The 25,456-nt window shown below is 44.5% G+C and overlaps 1 protein-coding gene across 2 annotated transcripts in view; it reads left to right on the top strand.

The window, feature by feature from the left end:
• Positions 1–25,018, top strand: part of DCAKD (dephospho-CoA kinase domain containing) — a 47,680-nt gene extending 22,662 nt beyond the window's left edge. For both annotated transcript variants that reach the window (XM_088470745.1, XM_088470744.1), the window contains exon 5: positions 24,232–25,018. In XM_088470745.1, the coding sequence (XP_088326871.1) occupies positions 24,232–24,514 (283 nt within the window). In that variant the 3' untranslated portion in view covers positions 24,515–25,018. The remainder of the gene's footprint in view (positions 1–24,231) is intronic.
• The last annotated feature ends 438 nt before the right edge of the window (positions 25,019–25,456 follow it).

Here is a 25,456-nt window from a genome sequence, read left to right as displayed (position 1 = left end):
CTTCTTCCACGGGTAATCCGGAAATTCAAACAGGAAGGAGGGACGCTCCTGTTGATAGCTCCCGCGTGGCCCAGACGGCACTGGTTCTCAGACCTTCAGGGTCTGTCCGTGGACAGTCCTCTGCGGTTGCCGCTATGACCGGACCTTCTGTCTCAGGGTCCTTGTCTTCACCCGGACCTGACTCGGCTGTCTTTGACGGCGTGGCTGTTGAGACGGCCATGCTGAGGTCCCGGGGGTTTTCCAGCTCTGTGGTGCGTACCATGTTACGAGCTCGGAAACCGTCTTCCGCGAGGATATACCATCGCGTGTGGCATACGTTCTTCCAGTGGTGTCGACCGAGAGGTTATGCACCGTGGGAGTTTCGTCTGTCTCGGATTCTCGTCTTCCTGCAAGCGGGACTAGATCATGGGCTTCGCCTTGCTTCTTTGAAGATACAGGTTTCGGCCCTATCTGTCTGGTTTCACCGTAGGATTGCTACAATCCCGGATGTGCGCACCTTTATGCAAGGTGTTCTCCGTATTCAGCCGCCTTTTGTTCCACCTGTGGCGCCTTGGGATTTGGCTGTGGTCCTGAGGGCTCTCCAAGGACCGCCGTTTGAACCACTGGGCTCAGTGGATATTAAATGGCTAACAGCTAAGACTGTTTTCCTTCTGGCCATTGCTTCGGCCAGACGTGTTTCTGAGTTAGGGGCTCTTTCTTGTAGACCCCCTTTCTTGGTTTTTCATGGGAACAGGGCAGTGCTCCGCACTCGGCCCGAGTTTCTTCCCAAAGTTGTTTCCCAGTTTCATGTTAACGAGGAAATAGTTGTTCCGGCCTTTAATTCACCGGGTCTTTCCGTGGGTGAGGCCTCTTTGGATGTTGTGCGGGCCTTAAGGACTTATGTTGACCGCACTTCTTCGTTTAGGAAGTTGGACGCTTTGTTTGTCCTCTATGGCTTCCGTAAAAAGGGTTGGCCTGCTTCAAAGCAAACTTTGGCAGCCTGGATCCGTATGGCTATTTCTGAAGCTTATCTTCATGAAGGCCTACCGGTCCCTCCTTCTCTGAAGGCTCATTCCACTAGGTCTGTGGGTCCTTCGTGGGCAGCTCGACATGGTGCCTCAGCAGTTCAGATCTGCAAGGCTGCTACGTGGTCTTCTGTCCATACCTTCGTGAGGTATTACAGGTTTGACACCTTCGCCTCTCAGGATGCTTCCTTCGGGCGGCGGATTCTCCTTTCTGCACAGGAGCGTCCCCACCCTTAAAGGATACTGCTTTGGGATATCCCCAAGGTATCCTGTGGATACCCTATGGACCCTGAAGTAGAAAATATGAGATATGGTAAGAACTTACCCTTGTTATCTCTATTTCTACGAAGTCCATAGGGTTCCACAGGACTCCCGCCCTGTCGCACCTGTGCTGCAGATGGGCTTTGCTCTGGTCACCGGTTTTCCATCTCCCTCTGGTGAGAATGTGATTCTTGTATGTGTCCAGATCTTTGTTCTCTCTCTTCCTTCTCCTCCTCCGGCCTATGGCTTGGTAACTAACTGAGGTGCCTTGGCCCGGGGGCGGGGTATAGGAGGGGGACCTAGTGCATCCTGGGAGGCTGAAAGCTTAACTCTTTGGTGCCCTGCGACTGACGTCACACCTATACCCCAAGGTATCCTGTGGAACCCTATGGACTTCGTAGAAATAGAGATAACAAGGGTAAGTTCTTACCATATCTCATATTTTTTTGAGGAAAATGACCCAATACCACACAACTGTGAGTGAGTGGCAAAAGACTGTGAACCTTTAGGCTTAGCAGATATTTCGAAGGTGAAATTAGTCTGGTATTGATGAGTGGACAACTTTGGGCCTGATTCAGACCCACTCACGAGCGGCTGACCGCTCGCAAGTGGGTCGATGTTCTGGACTGAGCATGCGCATGACGGAGGGAGCTCCGTCGTGCGCATGCGCCAGACGCGACGAGCGAAGGAAAGTCCTTCGCTCGTTGTGTCTGATCAAAGGGGGCGTGCTGTCGATGTTGATTGACAGCACGCCCCCTTTGGTAGGCGTGCCGGGGGCGTGCCTCCCTGACGGGGGCGTTCCCACGGGAACGCCTCCCGTCAGAAGCCGGCCCACTGACATCACTAGTGATGTCAGTGGGAGTGATTTTGGCTCTGATAGAGCCAAAATCACTCCGGAGCTTGCGGTTGAAAACCTCAACCGCAGGCTCCGGCTCGCAGTTTCGATGGTCGCGATGGTCACGACCATCGCGGCCATCAAAATGCACGCTCGTATAGCCTGTGGGTGGTCACCCACAGCTATACGAGCGTCCAGGAGGACGCTCCATTTTCATGGAGGCCGGCCCTCATTCAGAGCATGCGTTCTGCTCAGAGCGTACGGTTCTGAATGAGGGCCTTTGTCTTTTTAAAAGAACAGGGATCTATCAAAGTCTGATGTTCACAACACATCTGTGGAAGTGTTTCATGCCATGAGCAAAGGAGATTTCTGAGCACCTCAGAAAAAGAGTTGTTGATGCTCATCAGGCTGTAAAAGGTTACAAAAACATCTGAGGTAGTTTTAGGCCTAATTTCAGCAGAAATATAGAACATTCTGAAGGCTTCACAAAAACACTTCAAGCACCACTTTAGATGCCTAATGTATATGTTGACTTCTTCTTAAATATTTCTTGGTTCTGAGGATTCTAAACTGATCTCCTGTTGTGGTAATAGAGTCTGTAATGCACAACACAACTGTAAACATTGTTAAAACATTTTGTGCAACATGTTTCTTTTTCTCATCTATGTGCGATAATTCCATTAGGATAAACATCAGCTAGTGCTTCCATCCCTTTTACCGCCTCCATCACTTTGCAGGTATAGTAGCCAATTCAGGAAGGATGGTGTTGCACCATAATGGGGATAAGAGGCACAAGACTGAAGCAGATAGATTGCTAGATTGCACTCTTAAGATAATTTGTATGCAGAAATAAGGATTATTTTAAGGTGGGCACTGTTCTGAGCTACAGCTTCTTCTTTGGGTCAAAGACAGATTGTACCCCTTCTGCAGAAATATTAGTCCCCTGAGTATATTTGCATCCTGTGACAAGGCAGAAAGATGTAAATATATTTGAATATCAAGGGGGTTCTTATTTGTGGTAGGTTTAATATAATTCAATGTAATGTTCAGCAAATCGATCACAAATTTCTACAGGATCAACAATGGTTTGCCTCCATACCTTGTGAACTTGGATTCCCAACATTGGGACACTTTGTTCCATAGCTAGGTTAACTCTTGGCTTGCTCGCTTTTATAACTATGCTGAAAAATATTCTTTTGTGTTGTTAATACCATTGAGGCAATAGTAGCTAGAAAAGCCACATGTCCCATGGAAGGGCACTTGGAGCGATATTACATCAGGGGAAAATATTTTTATGATAAGCAACTGCTAGACTTCTGTTGAACTTATCACTTATCATTGCGTCTCCTTACATTCCAGGGAAATTATTTTAAGGTACAGTATGCTGCCACATAGGCTAAAGTTGTAAACAAATAAATTATAAATGTATACATGGGACACCTTGGAGCATGTGAAATTTGCTGCATAATTATTGCTGATAATGCATGCACATGTAGTTTATAAACATAGGGCTAGTGAGTATTTAGGCACAGGATAAAAAGGATAGATGGTAGCACAAACTTGGGACCTGAGAAATTTTTCACACCCTGTGTCTTCTACCCCCTTATCAGAAAGGATTCCTTCTCCATGCAATTACCAAAACTTCTTAAGGATATTTGCATGTAAGTATCTAGGGCTTTATGTACGGGATGTAGTTAATAGACTGGCGGACGAGATACCGCTGGTTTATATATGACAACCAAATACTGGCGTCTATCTTAATCCCGGCGCCGGAATGCAGAAGGACACCAGACTGATTGAGGTAAGTCCGGGCGTCTTAGCACTTAGCCACGCGGGGGGACTTAGGGTTAGGCACCCCCAGGGGACGGTTAGGGGGGGGAGGATAGGGTTAGGCGCCACTGGGGGGGGGTTAGGTTTAGGGTGCGGGAAGGGAGGGTTAGATTTGGGCACCTCCGTGGGGGATTTGGGATTAGGCACCACCCCGGGAGTCTTGGGGTTAGGATAATCAGCCGCCGGTATTTCATACCCATTCCTTATGTACAGTTAGTCATATGAAAATAACATTTTGGACGTTGGCAACACCATGTTCCGCTGCAAAAGGGGCAAATTGAAAATGTTCACACAGATTTAGGGTTTGGATGGGGGTGCATACTAGGTAAACTCTATATCCCTCAGTAACCGTAAAGCTGCCCGGTAGGTGTTCGCTACTGCAAAAGAAGGCAGTTTTGTTTTTATTTTATTTGTTAATAAAATATATTGTAGTTGGGCCATCATTGTAGAATGGTTTGTTTGGGTGTAAATTGTGGCTCTGTTAATAAGTGAATATGTGCTCTGAACTAACAGTTTCTAATTTGAATCACAGCAGCTAGGTAGACACATGATCACAATGTTCTTCTGTTGCTTTCACAGAATAACCATTTATTGTCATCCAAAAGTGAAGAAAAGACCATTTCTTCTTCTGGGTCCATAGGGCTCCACAGGGAGACAATGGGGTGTAGGTGGTACTTGGAGGACCGGACACCAACAGCAAAGCTTTTTTTCTGTTCCAGGATGCTTCGGTCTTTCCTCCTATAGCCCGCCCACAGCCTGAAGGCAATGCAGTTTCGTTGGTGTTTCGGCAGGAGCTGGATCACCGTTAGGCAGTGGTGCTGCTTTTAAGCTTATGTTTTATTTTTATTTTACTATAACAGAGCAAGCAGTGCTAGACAGTCCTCTGGACATCTGCACTGCTGTTTCATCATCCCTCCGCGGCGCCGCAAATTCAGCCATCGGCTAAGCACTCTCGGCGGGGCTCCAGGGGGACCTAGCTAGCAGGGCTCCTTGGACCCCAGAATACAGCCTGGACTCAAGGGGACAGGTAAGGCGGATCCCGCTCGCGCAGTCTTACCTCCAGTCTCAGGAGACAGACCGGAGGTGCTGATGTAGACACCAGTTTGCCCGGGCTCCACTAGACCACAAGGGCATAACATACGGGCACGGGACAGCTGAGGCCAGGGACCTAGTGGTTGATGTCAGCATAGGGGAGATGGTCCTCTCCCTGCGGCCCCTCCCCCAGCTCAGGGCGCCATTCCACTGCGGTCTTGCTGCCCCTGAACTGCTCCTCCCTCACCCTCAGAAACTCACGGCAGCCATTTTCTGTAACAGCCACAGGTTTCCGGGAACGCTGAGTCCAGTCTCCCTGTATACCTCTCCTAGGAGCCAGGTTATACAGCGCTAGTTCCTTCCAGCCACTGCGGTCTGTGTAGTTGAATTTAGTGCCTACTGCAGTTGTATTGTATGCTGTACATTGTATGTGACTTATGCTAGTGCTGCTGTTTATTTTTCTCTTGGAGTTGTGCACCTGAGATTTGTCTGTTTTTGTGCCTACAATTAGTCTCATCAGGTAGCACCTCCCATTATATATATTCAGGGTGTGCAGTCCAGAAACCTTCCCATATACTCTATTTTTCTCAACTGTCAGCTTATACCTTTCCCTTTCTTTCACTACAACCCTGGAATACTGAGGTATAGGGGCTTCACTGTACCTCACATCTACCTGTGTTTGTGAGGGCTGTCACAGACTGTATATCTGTGTTGCGCACTGCACTGTGCCAGATTGTGTGCTATACTATCCTTGCAGCTATGTCTAGCAATGGCAAGAGTAACAAGAAGGCTACTGCTTCCACTCTGGTTTCTTGTAAGTCCTGTTTTTAGCAGGTTTAGCTTCAGAGGATCTCATAGTCTATGTGCATCTTGTTATATGGCACCTGGCCCATCTTCCTCTGCAGCCTCTCCTCAGGACCCCTCCTGGGCTTCTTTTTCACAGGTGTTGGCAAAAATTGCGTACCACCTAGCGGTCCCTGTGATAGCTCCCTCTATGGGATGGCCACAACAGGTACTTCCTGCAAATCCAGTGCCTCCTTTGCCTCCTCCATGGATATATGTACTTTCTCAGACTCCGTGTAGAGTCTGGCAGCTACCTCTATAGCCTTTCAACAAATGTTGCAAAAGGAGAGACCCCTGCCTAGTAAAACTACTAAGCGTGCTGTGTTATCTTCCCAGTCCACCCAGCTATCAGATTCTGAGTTATCGTCTGGGGAGGCAGAAGACTCAGGGCCTGATTCAGAGCCGCTCGTTCGCTCCGAGCGATGTTTGCACAACTGCGCATGCATATGGGTCGTAATGCGCATGCGGCTACCAGTCATTGCGGTCGGAAATCGAGCGCTCGCCAAATAGCGAGTGCCTGCTAATTTGAGTGACAGGATGAGGCATTTGTGGGTGGTAACAGGGGAAGGTGCTTGTGAACGGGGAGTGGAGATCCGAACGCAGGCGTGCCAAACGGTCAAAATGGGCATTTTAAGGGTGTGCATAATTAACAAAGCAGCGTCATCGACCACGTCACTTGGTTGTCTCTTAGCCTGAACTGTTCACAGTGATTGCGGTAGGATAACCCTACCACAAGCACTGCGAGCAGTTCAGATGCCTTTCGATGTACTCGATTAATCAAATAAATAGTGAGATGACGTATGATGCGAGCGGCCAGGGGGCGTCTTTACAAAATAGCGAGCGCATGTTTCATTCGCTCGCTCAGACATAGAGGCGTCAACAGACCGCAAAGAGCGAGTGTTCAATTTAAATAACCGGCCCCTTTTTCTGACCGAGCGAGCGCAAATAGCGTCCGGCTCTGAATCAGGCCCTCAGACCTCTCTCACTCCCCCTCGGGAGTATACCTGCACTAGTGAGAGCTGTAAAATCAATTCTTCAAATAGAACCTATAGAACCCGCTCCTAAGGCAAAAGAGCCACTCTTTAAATGACAGAAGGTAGTTTTGCCGGAGTTTCCTCACTCTGATCAGCTATCTGATCTAATAAGTGAAGCATGGAATACGCCAAATAAAAACTTTGTTGCCTAAACGCTTGATTTCTTTTTACCCTCTTCCAGCTACTGATTGCACTAAATAGGAAGTTCCCCCTGTAGTAGATTCCCACGTTACACGTCTGGTTAAGAATTATACCTATCCATACCGCAACCTCCTTAAAGGAGACTAAGAATAGAAGCTTGCCCTGAAGTCTATATACTCTTACAGGAGCTATTCTCATCCTGCCATGGCTACGGCCTGGGTGAGAAAAGCCACTGAGAGTTGGGCAGAGGCCCTAGAAGACACATTTCCCTCTGATGCTTCTCGGGAACAGCTGTCCTACATCTCGCACATTAGGAATGCAGCCTCCTAATTAGGAGAAGCGGCTTTGGATACTGGCCTCCTAGCTTCCAAAGCATCTGCTACTTCCATGGTAGCCTGCTGTATCATTTGGCTTCGCTCATGGAAGGCAGACTCGGACTCTAAAAAGACTTTGGAGGCTCTGCTTTACTCTGGGGAAATCCTGTTTGGCCCAGAAATGGACAAGATTGACACTACCTTGGCAGTTTCTAAGACTGCGTTCTTGCCCTCTGCATCTACTATGAAGCCTTTGATGTAATTGTTTCGGTACTTTTCGTCTCCAGGGAAAAGCTAAAGGTCAGTCCTTTCCATGGCAGGCGGCATCCACAAAGGCCTAAAAGCCTAGGACCAAACAGGCCTGGGTTACTAGACGCCCACCTGCCAAATCTGAGGACAGTCCTTTAGCCTGACTGGGTGGGCCTCCCCCTGGGGGCAGCCCAGGGCGGGAGGCCGACTTCTTCAGTTCGCCCAGTTCTGGCGTCAGACCACAACAGATGCCTGGGTACCAGAAGTGGTCTCCCACAGGTACGCCCTCTCATTCCTGAGGCGGCCCCCCCAGCAGGTATTTTGCACAGGACCTCCATCGGACCCAAGCAAAGCCCTGCTTCTCCAGAAGGCCATTTAGTCCTTGCTGCTCTTGGGGGTAATAATTCCAGTCCCGTCATCACAGCGAGGGACGGGTTATTACTCTACCCTTTTATTGATTCAGAAGCCCAACGGGTCTCATTGGCCTATCATAAACTTGTTCAGAGACCTGAGGTTGATCAGGGTGCCCAGGTCTCGTATGGAAACCCTACACTCTATTGTCCTGGCTATGGAGCCTGGGGACTTTATGGTGTCTCTGGACATTCATGGACGCTTACCTACATGTACCTATAGCGCCCTCTCATCAGCGATATTTCCGGTTTCCTGTCCTACAGCAACATTACCAATTTCAAGCACTGCCTTTTGTACTTTCTACAGTTCCACGGTTCTTTACCAAGATCATGGCAGTTATGGTGGCCTATTTTCATTGTCAGGGGAACAGACTGCTCCCATACTTGGACGATCTCTTGCTCTTAGCAAGCTCTCCAGAGATTCTTCACCGCCATCTACAGGTAACCATTGCCTTTCTACAAACGCATGGCTGGCTGATCAATTGGAAAAAAGTCTTCCCTGACCCCTTCTCAAAGAATAGTGCATCTGGGCGCCTTCCTGGACTCTCAGGCTCAGAGAATCTTCCTGACAGCAGACAAAATTCTGCACCAAGTGCGCAAGTTACTCCACAGTCGCCAATTCACTCTGCAATGTAGACCTTGGGATCCATGGTGTCCACCTTCGATATGGTGGAGTTCGCTCAGTTCCACTCCAGGCCCTTATAACACCTGATCCTCTCCAGGATCTGCTCAGATCCCAGACGATGGGCCTCTCTCCGGAGGTTCGCCTGTCCCTATCATGGTGGCTACAGATGTCCCACTTAAACAAGGGTCGCCCCTTTTGGATCCCGAACTAGGCACTTCTCACCACGAACGCAATCCTCCGTGGACTGGCCAGCATTCCTTCCAAGGACGCTGGACTCCAGTCGAGGCGATGTTGCCAATCAACGTCTTGAAACTCCGAGCCATCTAGGATTCCTAGCATACTTGCCTTTCTTCAAGCTGGATTGGCTCTCAGACTCCGCCTGGTCTCTCTGAAAGTGCACGTCTTTGCTCTGTCCATCTGGTTCCAGTGCAGAATTGCCCCTCTGCTGGATGTTCATAACTTTCTGCAGGGTGTTCTCTCTTCTGTGACTCCATGGGATTTGTCAGTGGTTCTCCACACACTTGAGGAACCTCCATTTGAACCCATGGATTCAGTAGTAAAATGGCTCACTGCGAAGACTCTTTTTCTTCTGGCTATAGCGTCTGCCCGTAGGGTATAGGATTTAGGCACGTTCTACTGTCTCTCCCCATTTCTGTTCTTTCATCAGGACAGGACTGTTCTTCTAACGCGCCCTGGCTTACTTCCCAAGGTGGTCTCTCGTTTCCACCTTTAATGAGGAAATTGTAGTACCTGCCTTTCAATCACTAGACCTCTCGGCAGGTGAGGCCTCCTTGGATGTGGTCCATGCTCTGAAGATCTACATGGACCATACTGGTTACATCCGGAAAACTGATTCCCTCTTTGTTAGCTGGCCATACCTTATTTTGGAATCCACTCTTGTCAGATGACTTTGCATGACTTATTCACAAGCTTACCTGTAGGCTGTCCTTCCTGTGCCGGCTACATTATCTGCTCATTCTACTCGCTCTGTGGGTTCCTTGTTGGCAGCCCGCCATGGTGAGTCCGCCAAACAGCTATGCAAGGTGGCCATGTGATCTTATGTCCACACCTTTCTTTGGTTCTATGCCTTTGATACATTTGCCTCTCAGGATGCTTTTTTTGGACGCCGGGTTCTCCTCTTAGCTCAGGAGCGTACCCCGCCCTTGAACAACTTCTTTGGGACATCCCCATTGTCTCCCTGTGGAGCCCTATGGACCCTGAAGAAGAAAGAGAGAGTTATGGTAAAACTTACCCTTGTTAAATCTCTCTCTTCGAAGTCCATAGGGTGCACAGGGCACCCGCCTTGACGCACCTGGCTTCTATGGGTTTTCTACTCTTGGTCACTTGTTTCTTTCTCTGTGTGAGAGTGTGATTCTTCAGTGTACCAGTCTTCCTTCTCTCCTATTCTGCTCCTGCCTTGGGCTTGTTAACAAAACTGAGTTGCCTTCAGGCTGTGGCCGGGGACAGAAAAAGTTTTGCTTTTTGTGTCTGGTCTTCCCAGTATCACCTACACCCCATTGTCTTCCTGTGGACCCTATGGACTACGAAGAAAGAGAGTTAACAAGGGTTCGTTTTACCGTAACTCTTCTTTTTCCTATCCACTTCTATACATAGTTAAGCAGTACAGGTATTCTAAAATCAATAATTGATGCAGAATATCTCACTCTGAACTATTTGCACAGTGTATAGATAACTAGACCTAGTTCTTATTAGCTTTGTGGTATTCCTTGTTTGTGTTAGGAAATTTATTGCTAGCCATATTAGTGGGAGGGTATTGGGGATTGATTGTAATCATTGCATACACATGCCTGCAATCACTATATAAGTTACACTTTAGGCTGCAAACCTTAGGCTGCTGGTGCATAACATTGATAAGTGCATTATTTTAAAATTGCACTTTACATTTCTAACCAAATTCGGCGTTATACCGAAGTTAGACAGAAGAACACTCTGACTTCAAACCATTCTAAAACCAGAACATTTGGACAAGGTCTAATCAAGAAATTAAGTTCACAATCTCTTCACCACAAGCAACTGCTGTCTGCATAACTTGGACATTCATCACTGGAATCTGGCCCTGACCAGAGCGCTCGCTCTGAATCAGGGCCCACCTCCATTAATATGGAGCGTCCTCCTGGACGCTCGTATAGCTGTGGGTCACCACCCACAGCATATACGAGCGTGCAAAATGATGGTCGCGATGGTCAAGACCATCGCGACCATCGGAACTGCGAGTAAAAGCCTGCGGTTGGGTTTTTCAACCGCAAGGCCAGGAGTGATTTTGGCTCTATCAGAGCCAAAATCACTCCCACTGACATCACTAGTGATGTCAGTGGGGCCGGCTTCAGATGGTAGGCGTTCCCTTGGGAACGCCTCCATCTGGCAGGCACGCCCCCTTTGGTGGGCGTGCTGTCAGTCACCATCGACAGCACGCCCCCTTTGATGAGACACTCCGAGCGAAGGAAAGTCCTTCACTCGTCGGGTCTCGCGCATGCGCACGACTGAGCTCCCTCCGTCGTGCGCATGCGCAGTGGGGACCATCGACCCACTTGCGAGCGGACAGCCGCTCGCGAGTGGGTCTGAATGAGGGCCACTGTTTGCTCACTATAAGAACTTAACCCTTTACTTGCTAATATTTGGGCTGGCTCTCTGGTTTCACAAACACCTCAAAACATACTGTATTCCGTGCCAATTTCAGTTTATCTTAGAAATAATGTCTTCCTACATTAGTTCTTTGCCTAACCTGTCATCTGTTTTTTAATACAGTTTATTTCAATATTTCATTTCTTCCCCATTAAATCTCCACTTTTCCTCCGCTCAATTATAAACTTTGATAATTGTGCAGACACATTTTCCTCCACTGTACTTTTACTTGTTTATGCCCAGGTTACTCCTAGTAACTCCTACCCTCTGAACCATCCCTTAGTTTCTCTACAGTTGAGGTTCATGCCATACGTCTCTTCTAACCAGTACACCTGAGATTAGCTGTCATTTACCGTCCCCCTGGCCCTCCTTCCAAATTCTCTGACAACTTTGCTTCCTGGCTCCCTCACTTTCTCTCCTCTGACCTTCCCTCTTTTTTCGTAGGTGACTTAAATATTCCAATTGATATCCCCACATAATGCTCTGCCTCCAAACTCCTTACCCTCACATCTTCATTTGGTCTCTCCCAGTGGACCGCCTCATCCTCCCATGTGAGTTGGCATTTGCTTGATCTTCTCTTCACTCAGCGTTGTGATATTTCTGATTACTCCAATTCCCCATTCCCCCCTCTCTGACCATCACCTTCTCTCTTTTATCCTATCCCTCTCTCCTTCCCCTCTTAAGGCCACCATCACTAAGGGGTCATTACGTGTCAAATCAACACACTGATTTTACCTCACCAGCTCAGATTTTGTTACAATTTGGTATATGGAGAGTATATATGTATTCTAAGAAAAATACAAAAATTTTGAAAAACAATTAACAATAGTATAGACTATTTCCAGAATTTTTTTTAAACTTTTTTGTCGACGCACTTTTTGAGATGCTCAAGATCAAAAAGTTCAGTTTGAATTTGACACCATCCCCACCTCTCTAGCTTAATTAGGAGAGCTGCTATGGCCATTTTAAATATGCTGCTTGTGCGTTTTTGACAGATTTTTGAAAAACTTTACATAGCCATATTTTGGAAACGGCATGAGATATTTAAAAATGTTTTATTTTTCTTAGACTACATATATACTCTCCATATACCAAATTTTTTAACAAAATCTAAGTTGGTGAGGTAACATTTTAACAAAAAGTGTGTTGATCTGACACGGAATGGACCTAAGCATAACATTGAGGCTATTTACACAGTTTCTTTTTCTTCCCAGCTTGACTCACTTCTCTCCACTATCCTCTCCCCTGCCCTAATCAAGCCACTTCCCTATACAATGCCTCCCTTCTGCTCTGGACTCTGTTGCTCCGGCGATCACTTGCTCACCCTCGCAGATCTACACCTCAACCCTAGCACTCCAAAAGCACCAGATACCTGTAAAAGTGTTCACGAACCGCCGAGCGACAGTGGAGAAGATCACGCTCTAAGGCAGATTTACTCCATTTCAAATTTATGCTCTCATCTTACATTGCTGCCCTTCCCCTCTCTAAACAGTCAGATTTCAAGAACCTCATCTCCTCCCAGTCCTCAAATCCCCAGCGTCTCTTCACCACCTTCAACTCCCTCCTCCGCCCACCCCCTCCTTGATCTCTGCCCTTGGTTTTGCTACATACTTTACATCTAAAATTGATTCTGTACGTCAGCACATCATATCCCACCAGTCCCCCAGCTCTCCATCTCCTCCTTTCCCTGATCACCCCTCCCCATCCATTTTACCGACTCTGACATCCATCTCCCCCCTGTATCTGGAGAGGAAATCATGGCCCTCATCCGGTCCTCTCCCCCCTGACCCTATCCCTTCACGTCTCCTCCGCTACCTCTCTCCTTCTGCCTGCTCCCATCTTACCCACCTCCTTAATCTCTCCCTCTCATCAGGCACTGTCCCTTCTGCATTCAAACATGCCCTTGTCTCCCCCATTCTTAAAAAACCTTCCCTTGATCCTAACACTCTCTCCAACTACCGTCCCATCTCTCTCCTCCCTTTTGCCTCCAAGCTCCTTGAGCGTGTTGTTTACAACCACCTTTCTTTCCTCCTACTCCCTCCTTGACCCATTTCAATTTGGCTTCCGTTTTTTCCACTCCACTGAAACTGCCCTCATAAAAGTCAGCAATTACACCTTGCTGCTAGATCCATGCGCCACTAATCTCTGCTCATTCTCCTTGACCTCTCTGCTGCTTTCCACACTGTGGACCACCCTCTCCTGCTGCAAATCCTTCACTCCCTTGGTCTACATGACACTGCCCTCTCCTGGCTATCCTCCTACCTCACTGACCAATCCTCTGAGTCCTTTTCCCCTCCGCAGCCTCTTACAGTAGGTGTTCCCCAAGGTTCTGTTCTTGGACCTCTCCTACTCTCACTCTATATGTCCTCACTAGGTAAACTCATCAGCTCTTTTGACCTCCATTATCTCTATGCTGATCATACTCAGATCTACATTTCCTCCCCGGACCTTTCCCCCTCTCTCCTCACTCGTATCTCCAACTGTCTCTGCTACCTCCTCCTGGATGTCCCACCGATATCTTAAACTTAATATGTCTAAGACTGAGCTGATCATTTTCCCACACTCCAACATAACCGCACTTCCCACCATTTCTTTATCAATTGATGGCACAACTATCTCCTCTAGCCCCACAGTGCGCTGTCTTGGAGTTATCTTGGATTCCTCCCCTTCAAACCAAATATCCAGAATCTCTTGCAGTCCTGTCGTTTCCATCTTAAAAATATTTCCAAGATTAGACCCTTTCTCACCCAGGATGCCATTAAAACTCTCATATACTCATTGGTCATGTCCAGATTGGACTAATGTAACCTCCTCCTATCTGGCCTTCCCAACTCCCTCGGGAAGGCCAGATAGGAGGAGGTGCTGCTGCTCGCCTCATCTTCCTCTCCAAACGCTCTCTATCTCTGCCTCCCCTTTCCTACAAGCCCTTCACTGGCTCTCCTTCCCTTTCAGAACCCAATTCAAGGTTCTCACACTCACTTACAAAGCTCTCACCCATTCCTCTCCTATTGGCATCTCTGACCTCATCTCCTTTCACTATCCTATCCGCACTCTTCGTTCAACAAATGCACGCTGCCTCTCCATGCAGATTGCGTCCTCCCACTCCCGCCTCCAAGATTTTGCCCGCGCTGCCCGCCCACCTTTGGAACTCTCCCTATTCCCATCAGACTCTCCACCTCTCTACAATCCTTCAAACGGGCTCTCAAGATCCACTACTTCATCAAAGCCTTCCAGCTCTCATCTTAACTTGTTGTTCTACATGCTTCTTCCTCCCTGTCTACCCCATCTGCATTACACCTGTTTGTCTGCCCCTCCCCCTAGAGAATGTAAGCTCTAACGATCAGGGCCCTCTAGCCCTCTCGTGCTTCTCCTTACTTTACTTTACTTTCATCTACTTCTTACTCCCCACTAGGGCACCTATTTTGCTTTGCTCTGTTGCTTATATGGGTGTTATGGGCCCTAATGTAGCAATGTATGTTATCCTTGTCCTCATTCTGTATTGTATTGTACTGTAAGTCACTGGTTAACCTATTTGTTTATGTACCTTTTAAGGTGCTGCGGAACACTTGTGGGGCCATATAAATTAATAATAATAATAATAATAATAATAATAATATGCAGTTGAATAATCTAGGAGCATATTGAGGGCATTAGCATATTTTCTTCTAGAATTCCATGGGGAAGTTTTGGTAGATGGAGATATTAGCATTTTCTTATTTGAGTTGATCTTTTGTCTAGGTGTAGTTGAACAATTGGGCTATTAGTAACTGAGAGACAGTGCTGGATTGCAGTGGTAATATATTGAGCCCTTTAAATAAAAAAAACAGATAAGTGGGCTTTTGCTTCAAACTGGGAAAGCAGACCGTGATTAAAAAGCCTGTGGCTGTTCCCTCTGCCCATTCTGGAAAATCCACAAACCAGAGGTTATTTAAGCACAGTTTGTTATTCAAATCCTCTGCCTTGGATAATCCAGAAATCCAAGGCAGATTATTTCTCCAGAAATATTGCAGTCTCAATATGTTCTTCTTGTGTTGAGAAAGTAAAGTGCATTCCTGTAATGTTTTCCTTTGCCTAGTCAAAAAGTTATTGTGTAGTAAGAATCTGATTATCTTACATCAATCCAGAGCAGCAGCAACAAATGATAATGATCTGTAGTAAGCTTTCTTAAAATATGTGAAAGACATAAAATGATCACAAAAGTTTGAAATATTTTAGTATTAACATAGTGTCATTGTACATAATATACAGCAAAGGGATTGATTAAGGAGATAAATCAAAAGTAATGAACAGGCCTAGATAGTTTTTAATTTACATTATTTTAACAAACAGTTGAAAGTGAAACCTCTTGTAGCAGATGTTCCCATCATGATCCCAAAATAAATCTTTGGTGATTTCTTAACAATATGAATTTTTTTTCCACATTTTAAAAAACTTGGTTTGTGAAGAAAATTTAAATTTTGATTTTGAAAATGTTTCTTTTTTCATTATTATTGAAACATACTGCTGTGTTGTATATCATATTAAAAGTCTATAAAGCGTTTTAAAATGAGACCTTGACCAACTTTCTAGCTCAATTAGGTGAGCTGCAAATGCAATTTAAAAAAAAAATGTAGTTAAAAATTGCAGTTTTAAAGGCATATAGCCTCAAAACCAGAGTACGTATCAGTCTAAGATTTTGACGTTCTCCTCACACCCAAGGCAATATACCAGATTTCATTACAATCTGAAACTGTCAGTGTCAGGGACCCGTACCCAGTATCCCTGACGTGGGGGTGTGCACCTCTGCTATAGACAGAGCGCCGTGATACAAATACCTTACTTATGAAACTGCCACCACCGATGGAACAAGTTAAAGAGGCCACCGGTCCTCTAAATCCCAATAATTGCACAGGCTCAGCAACAAGATCCCCTCGCAGTTAATCTGTTGCTTAACCTCTCCACAATTGCGCAGACTAGGTGTCCCAGACGACCACACAGTTCGCTGTGACCAACCCTCTGCTTCCCGTACTTAACAATATGTGTAGCGTCACTAACAATCTCTTCAAAGACGAGGTTTCGGAGCATATATGAAATAAACTAATAAAGAATACTTTATTTACACAAAAGGTAGTACAATGCTTAAAAAAGAATGTTACAGAGAAAAGAATGGTTACAAAGGTACATACAGCAATATAAAAAAAAAATGGTAGAGGTAGACTTACGGAAAAGACGCTGCATTAGAAACACGTAGCGTTCCGCCCAGGAGGAATGGTAAGAAATGCCGAGACTGCAGGTTAAACTTCAATGCGACAAATTGATCCCCCAGTTTAACACAGAACACAGGGCTTCAATCCCTATTATTAGAAGAGTATCACACCTCAGGTGATGTCATCAGTCCGCTCTGATTGGCGGATTAGATAATTGGAGGTCAGGAACCTCCCAGCTAAGTTTAAATCCCTTTAAACTTATAACAGAATAAGCCTAATATTTTCCTCTGTGGATGGACTACCTACAATATGGGGTATTCATCATAGTTGTCCATATTTTATCTGTTATACAAGTGTAAATATGATGTGGTTATCATAAAGCATTCCTGAGATATCTCGTATCTTTAAATCTGTATGTCTCAGTGATCTGGGAATTGCACACAACCTGGATATGGAGTCCAGTTATATGTATATAATTTTCCAAGCTTCCAGCTATCACCGATACATCATTTTTGTCACACAAACCATCCAAATATGACTGATCATTGATCTGCCATATCTCATCAGCCTGGTTTCTATTTGTTTTACCCCCTATGGTGCTGACTGTCTATAGATGCAGACACAAAGGCTGAGCAGTACACATGCCCTGGTGACAACGTTATCATAATTGAAAGGAAACACAGATAGGCTCTAAGATAGACAAATCTGTGTTGTATTTCCTAATTTCATTAACAGGGAACTTAGCCTGTCCCTGTTAAATACATTACCTGGGCAATACTTTAACCAAAAGGTTTCCTGACTTGTACACTTCAAAGAATAATTATCATGTGAGTCCTATGACATTTAACAATTCTTAAAATTAAGCTGTGGCTCCAAATGTGAAATAGCCCCTTTCAGGAACATACAGAGCTAGGTGCTATTTGCATGTCAAAGGGTTAGTTTCCATCTTCCCTGCCTCAAGGACTCAGAATACATGACCTAAAAATGCAGTCAGCTCTCCTGCCCTCACATTCAGAAAACAAGTTATTCTATGGCTTTTAATTACCAATCTGTTATGACATTAAAACTATAATTTGCGCTATGTGCCATATCGCTATATTCCTCACAGTCAGTTTGAAACCCTTTTGTCTCTCTAGGCTTCCCCGTGTACTTCACTTGATTTGCAATTTGTATTTGAAATTTTGAATGTTAATGGGGAGATGGTACCTCACATCATTGTCCCCATCACTGGAGACGGAGCTTGCCTCTTCCGGTCCCTCTCCTATCTCATGTATGGCACTTAACTAATCGCTCATCAGAGTACCCCTTCAAGTTCAAGAGGCTGCAGTTCCTTTTCAAGGTCTACTTTACAATGACCATTAACAAGTCAGACACAGTCTTTGAAGGTGGCAAGGATTGACTTGAGGGAGGACTGCTTCTCACATGGGCAGTTCTACGTGCCTGCTCCAGAGTGAACTCAAACAGTAGCCTGGTGATCCTAGCACCTGAGATGAGAACGACCAATGTGGGTTACAAAGACCTCCTTAAGTAGACAAAAAAAAAAAGTTTACATACGTCTTAATACTCACCTTCAATTCATGCATATTAAATTAAAAAAAAAAAAGTTTCAAAAACTACATTTATTTACATGGACACTACCACGCTCCTTTACCCCAGTGGCATAAAATGAACTAAGCATATAAGTTAAGTTAAAAAGGGATGATTCAAACAGTAAATATCTAAGGTCTACCTGGGTGAAGCTAGTGTGTGTGTGTGTGTGTGTTACATATATATATATATATATATTATACCTTTTTGTTTCTTCATGTTACATCAACTGTACTTCCTACTGAGTCCCACTGAATTCTGATTTGTGATGTAGTTGTATACAATTTAGTTAGTTTAATGTTGTCGGTCGGTACCCTAACCATCCCCCCCCGGTGCCTGAACCTAACCCCCCCCCTTGTCCCTAAATCTAACTTCCCCCTGCCCGCACCATAAGCTTAACCCTCCCCCTAGCCCCGCTACTTACCTTCGGAATTCTGGAGGTCGGGATGCCGGCGCCGGGATTGTGACCGGTGTCGAGATTCTGGCGCCGTCATTTTGACCGCTGGAATCCCGTGTGCCAGGATATTAAACATATCCCCCTTTGACATATTTCTACATTTAGATATTTTTTTGCAGTGCGAAAGTGACGGCAGTTTATGATGCACAGAATAGTTGAGGTGCAGGGCAGTGATGCTTTGCGGCTTGATAGGCACAGGTGGGCCTAGATGTTCACCAAATTTATATAGTTCTATGGAGCCGAATGGTGGTATTTGGGTAGAGGTGCTTTCCTTACTGTTTGGAGGGTAGTACACTTGAATTTCGCACCACCTCTGATCTAGTGAAGCTCAGATGTTGCACATTTGATGTTTCTCCAGAAAGTGCAGTGAAGGCATGTACCATGAAGTGTCCTAAGCAGACCATCTGAGCACACCGGTACAAAACAAATTTCTTCTGCTGTGAGCTTCCAGTGCCCTTTATAAATCAAGTCCAGTGTGTACATTTACACTTTACTGAGACACATGCTGACAGTCCTTTTTTGGTTCTTGGCCTTTTTCTTATCTTCACTATTCCCTCTTTCTGTTCCCCTCCTCCACCTCCCCTTTTCAGCTGTGCTTTAGCTATAGTCTGGGTTTAGGATCAGATAATTGGGTTACACACTGCAGATATTTGTGCTGGCTGGGTGTTATCTCTATGGCATTTGGAACATTAAAAATTAGTTGTTTTTTATAGTTGTATTCTGTGTTTATTGTTTATTTTTGATACTTTCAATATATATGTGCATGTTCATTAAACTTCATTTCATGCATGGAATTTATGAAGTGATCAATGTAGACTCAAACCTGCAACAATAGGAGTGAGAGCCCTGCTCCCCACAGTGTACATTATCATACTTGCTTTGAGGCCTGGCTGTAGAACTGTGAACACAACCAATACAGCTGTGCTGTATGGTAATATGCTATCCAGCAGTCCTAGTGCAAACCAGATATACATACTATGCACAGTATATGTGCTCTGCATAAAAGATTCTTGCACAGGTAAGTCTCTGCATACAAGACTTTGCACCATGGTTGGTATTTCAGAGCACCAAATATATGACTACATATTAGGCTGTGTTGATTATAATTTGCAGATAGCAGTGCAGACAAGACATACTGCATAGACATAACTCCCTGGTATATGCAGGTATCTCCTAGGGAAGAGGAGATCATGTCTATTCAGCATATACTGTGGGATGGGGTGATCATGTCTATGCACTATCTACAGTGGGAGGGGGGAGGGTCATGTCTATACAGTATCTACTGAGTGAGGGGTCTTGTCTATGCACATTACTTTACAATGGGCATTACATGTGCTCTGCTGATAAAGGGTCTATTGTATATATGTATGTGTGTGTGTGTGTGTATGTATGTATGTATATATATATATATATATATATATATATATATATATATATATATATACATATATTATATATATATATATATATATACAGTCAGGTCCATAAATATTGGGACATTGACAGAATTTTCAGATTTTGGCCTCTATTCACTACACCAATGGTTTTGAAATGAAACAAACAAGATGTGCTTTAACTGCAGATTTTCAGATTAAATTTGAGGGTAATTAAATCCAAATCGGGTGAATGGTGTAGGAATTACAACAGTTTCAATATGTGCCTCCCACTTTTTAAGGGGCCAAAAGTAATGGGACTATCAACTCAAAAGCTATTTCATGGACAGGTGTGGGCTATTCTCTCGTTATTTCATTATCAATTAAGCAGGTAAAAGGTCTGGAGTTGATTCTAGGTGTGACATTTGCATTTGGAATCAGTTGCTGTCAACTCTCACTATGAGATCCAAAGAGCTGTCACTATCAGTGAAGCAAGCCATCATTAGGCTGAAAAATCAAAACAAACCCATCAGAGAGATAGCAAAAACATTAGGTATTGCCAAATCAACTATTTGGAACATTCTTAAAAAGAAAGAATGCACCGGAGAGCTCAGCAACACCAAAAGACCCGGAAGACCACGGAAAACAACTGTGGTGGATGACAAAATAATTATTTCCCTGGTGAAGAAAAACCCCTTCACAACAGTTGGCCAAATCAAGAACACTCTCCAGGAGGTAGATGTATATGTGTCAAAGTCAACAATCAAGAGAAGACTTCACAAGAGTGAATATAGAGGGTTCACCACAAGATGTAAACCATTGGTGAGCCACAAAAACAGGAAGACCAGATTAGAGTTTGCCAAACAACATCTAAAAAAGCCATTACAGTTCTGGAACAACATCCTATTGACAGATGAGACAAAGATCAACTTGTACCAGAGTGATGGGAAGAGAAGAGAAGGAAAGGAACTGCTCATGATCCAAAACATACCACCTCATCAGTGAAGCATGGTGGTGGTAGTGTCATGGCGTGGGCATGTATGGCTGCCAATGGAACTGGTTCCCTTGTATTTATTGATGATGTGACTGCTGACAAAAGCAGCAGAATGAATTCTGAAGTGTTTCGGGCAATATTATATGCTTCTATTCAGTCAAATGCTTCAGAACTCATTGGACAGCGCTTCACAGTGCAGATGGACAATGACCCGAAGCATACTGCAAAAGCAACCAAAGAGTTTTTTAAGGCTAAAAAGTGGAATGTTATGCAATGGCCAAGTCAATCCACTGACCTGAATCCGATTGAGCATGCATTTCACTTGATGAAGACAAAACTGAAGGGAAAATGCCCCAAGGACAAGCAGGAACTGAAGACATTTCCAGTAGAGGCCTGGCAGAGCATCACCAGGGATGAAACCCAGCGTCTGGTGATGTCTATGTGTTCCAGACTTCAGGCTGTAATTGCCTGCAAAGGATTTGCAACAAAGTATTAAAAAGTGAAAGTTAGATTTAGGATTGTTTAGCTTGTCCCATTACTTTTGGCCCCTTAAAAAGTGGGAGGCACATATTGAAACCGTCGTAATTCCTAGACCGTTCACGTGATTTGGATGTAATTACCCTCAAATGAAATCTGAAAGTCTGCAGTTAAATAACATCTTGTTTGTTTCATTTCAAAGCCATTGTGGTGGTGAATAGAGGACAAAATATGAAAATTCTGTCAATGTCCCAATATTTATGGACCTGACTGTATATATAATATATATAGCAATGCTGCGGCACTCACGGGTCTTGTAGAAAAAGAATAACACCAACTCTAGGAACGTTATATATATATATATATATATATATATATCAAGAATACTCCTGAGCTGGCGTTATTTGTACCGCCGCGATCCTTGTTAAATATACTTCCCGTACGGAAGCTAATGCTGGCGAGACTCAGTGAATTGTACCTCTGGTGGGGCTAACAGTGCTATCGCTGGCGGTAACCCCTTGATATATAGGGCTTTTCACTGTTTAATACATAAACCCGGGACCGGTGCTAAAGTGTTCGGCACCACCCTGCAAACTGTAAAGAGACATGTCAAAAGGACATATTTGTAGGAGGGTGCAAATTTATAGTGTTTCATATTTACCTCTTATTCATGTTACGCCTCACAGTAGTACCCCTTATTCACATTACACCACACAGTAGTACCCCTTATTCACGTTACGCTACACAGTAGAACCTGTTAGGCACATTACGCCACACAGTAAAGCCCCTTATACACGTTATGCCACACAGTAGAGCCCTTTATTCACATTATACCACACAGCAGTTCCTCTAATTCACATTATGCCATACAGTGGTGCCCCTTATTCACATTATTCCACACAGTAGCATTCCTTATTCACTTTATGCCACATAGTAATACCACTTTTTCACATTATACCACACAGTAGTGCCCCTTATAGCACATTATGCCACACAGTAGGGGCACCCTTAACTATCTGTTACTAAAGAGTGGACTGGGCCTAATGCATGTGCAGTTCAGGTCCAGTGATTAACATGGGTCACTCAGCCGGCCGATGTGATCGCAGATTATCCGATTCAAATTTGTGAGTGATCCCACTCTCTTGGCTGAGAAGCAACCCCACACATGAATGGACTCAGGATGCATTACAGGCAATTTTGCCTAAGAACACAGCCATGAATAATGAATGGTACCATAACATCCTCCAAGAGCAACTTCTCCCAACCATCCAAGAACAGTTTGGTGACGAACAATGCCTTTTCCAGCATGATGGAGCACCTTGCATTAAGGCAAACGTGATAACTAAGTGGCTCTGGGGACCAAAACATCGACATTTTGAGTCCATGGCCAGGAATCTCCCCAGACCTTAATCCCATTGAGAACTTGTGGTCAAACCTCAAGAGGCGGGTGGACACACAAAAACCCACAAATTCTGACAAACTCCAAGCATTGATTAGGCAAGAATTGGCGGTCATCAGTCAGTATGTGGCCAAGAAGTAGATTAACAGCATGCCAGGGCGAATTGCAGAGGCCTTGAAAAGAAGGGTCAACACTGCAAATATTGACTCTCTGCATAAACTTAATGTAATTGTCAATAAAAGCCTTTGACACTTATGAAATGCTTGTAATTTTACTTCAGCATACCATAGTAACATCTGACAAAAAGGTCTAAAAACATTTGAAGCAGAAAACTTTGTGGAAACCAATACTTGTGTCATTCTCAAAACTTTTGGCCATGGCTGTACATGCAAAATATGTCCCAGCGATCCACCTGATTTAGCACATTCACAGATGTCACTATCTGATATTGAATTGCTCTTATCGGCATGTGTGAAAAAAATGGTGCCATGCTGAAATGGGGGGAATTCTGCTGTGGACCCTACCACCTGCTGAGACGAGGTTTAATCACACAGGCAGCAGGTAGTACAATGGCAACACTTTGCCAGCAGGAGAAAAGATAGATGTCAGGAGACCCCATTCAGGTGGGTTCAGTGTCGGATTGGGGTATGAAGGGCCCACTAGGGGCAGGCAGGGTGTGGCCAGCCTCCAGATGGGAGTGGCCAGTCACCAAAGAGACTTGGCTAACCATTATAGAGAACATAGCCTGCAGACCACATGGATACTACACTGCATGGTCTGTTCATCCATATTTCTGCTCTACCTAACTGACTCTGTAATAGAGTAACAAAGTATTCAATTGCTTTGTCTGAAACCTGACATGAGAAGGATTTCCCCTGTACCCCTGTGGGCCAGTCCGACTCTGGGTGGGTTGCCCGAACAAGGTTAAGTAATATTTTACATTTAAGTTTACCTTTCATAAAATGTTATGTTTTATTTTGAATTGACCTTTAAGATCTAAATCAGGCTCCAATGAACGGTATATTCTGAGAAAACAGGAAAAGCTATAATTTATCAATAGCTGGAACTAAAGTGATAATAGACCAGACTTTTAAGTGACCTTATTTCTTTTGCGGCCATGCGCATTCCTGCTATTGCCTGCAGGCCCATAAACCGATTTAGAAATCATTTGCACAAATGTACTTTGGAACCCAGAATGCCAGTGTGCATCTGTGTATGCGCACAGCAGACAAGTGGGTACACCCATACCCAAAACAGCCACTATACATTTTTCACTGTTCATAAATTACCTCCTCTGAGTTTCTTAATGGTGGCTAAGGATATGATAACAGTTATCTGAAGTTCCATAGCTCATTAGCAGTGTGTGACTGAAAATGTCTAAAGGATCAGAACTAATTATTCCTTGTAGCAAATTCTATTTGCTTAAACTCTTGTCAACTAGTTTGGGCACTAGCTTTAGTTTGTATTGCATTTTTCCTACCAAAACTTTACACATCTTTGAAATTATTTCAAAATATTCCTGTGTACTCTTTTGTAGTGACCCTCAAACTCAAGTCGAAAGGTTGATTCGGAGAAGTGGTCTTTCCCGGGAGGAGGTCCTAAAACGCTTGGCTGCACAGCTCCCAATTGATAGCAAACTACCACTTGCTGATCATGTCATTGATAATTCTGGAGACCGAGAGAGCACACGGCGGCAGGTTATGCAACTCCATGCTCGACTGGATTCATCATTAGGTTATCTTCCAATCCGAATTGCCACCGTGGCGGTAACTGTTGGGCTTGCAACCTTGATGTGGGGCCTTTTGCGCCGTTTATGGTAGTGCTGATTAATCCAGAAAACAACAGCTTGACCCAATGACTGATATATTTTTTTTAATTGTTATCTTGTACATGCCTTGAAATAGATTTTAGCAATGTTTTTACAGAGTTCTTATAATTTTATGAAAGGAAGTTAAGTTTACAACATTAATTTATTCAGCCAAGGCAGTCTAAATAATGTATCAGAAACTGCCCCCTCTGCTGGATATTTTGTGGAAATAGTAATTTTTTTGTAGAATTATGTAAATACTTTAATATGCCTTTATAGAGAATCACTTCCTTTGTCCTTTTGTTTGTTTTTTTAAGTGGCAAAGAAGATGACCCATGATCTGCAGATGAAAAATGTTGACCACATATATAAATCTAGTATCTCTCTAGCTTCCTCGTATTCAAAAAGCTATTTAAAAAAAATTATGTAATTATTATTGATTTTTTAAAATAGATTGGATTATTTTACAGTGGTTTTGATTTTAAAAGAAAAGTGAAGAGTGGACTGTAATATTTGCTCTCGAAGATTAAAAATAACTTTTTCTAAATAACAGTGTTTTAGAATTACTATGTTTGTTAAATATTACATTTCTGCATAAAACTTTGCGAGCTACTGGTAGCTCGCGGTCTTAATTTTGGTAGCTCACCTAGCTACAGTACTGCCGAGTCAACTAGGAGGAAGTGACCTCTGACGTGTGCTCCCCTATGGCATCAACGCCATGGGTGGAGCCACAGGGAAGCACGTCAGGTGATTGCCGCAGCCTCTACAGTAGTCAACTGACGTGATTCCCTGTGGTTCCACTCACGTTGTCTACGCTACGGCGGAGCGAGTGACTCTCGCCCAGCCCTGTCGGAAAATCACACAGGAGCCCTGCCTATATCTTTTGCTCCTCTTCTGCACGTACCTCCTTGGAGCCGGTAATTAACAGTAAAATGTGTCTGTGATTACACTTTAC

The sequence above is a fragment of the Taudactylus pleione genome, unplaced genomic scaffold, assembly GCF_031769625.1.
Source record: "Taudactylus pleione unplaced genomic scaffold, aTauple2 ptg000102l, whole genome shotgun sequence".
Classification (NCBI taxonomy): domain Eukaryota; kingdom Metazoa; phylum Chordata; class Amphibia; order Anura; family Myobatrachidae; genus Taudactylus; species Taudactylus pleione.
Note: the sequence above shows the minus strand (reverse complement) of the source record. Positions and strands in the feature narration are given on the sequence as shown.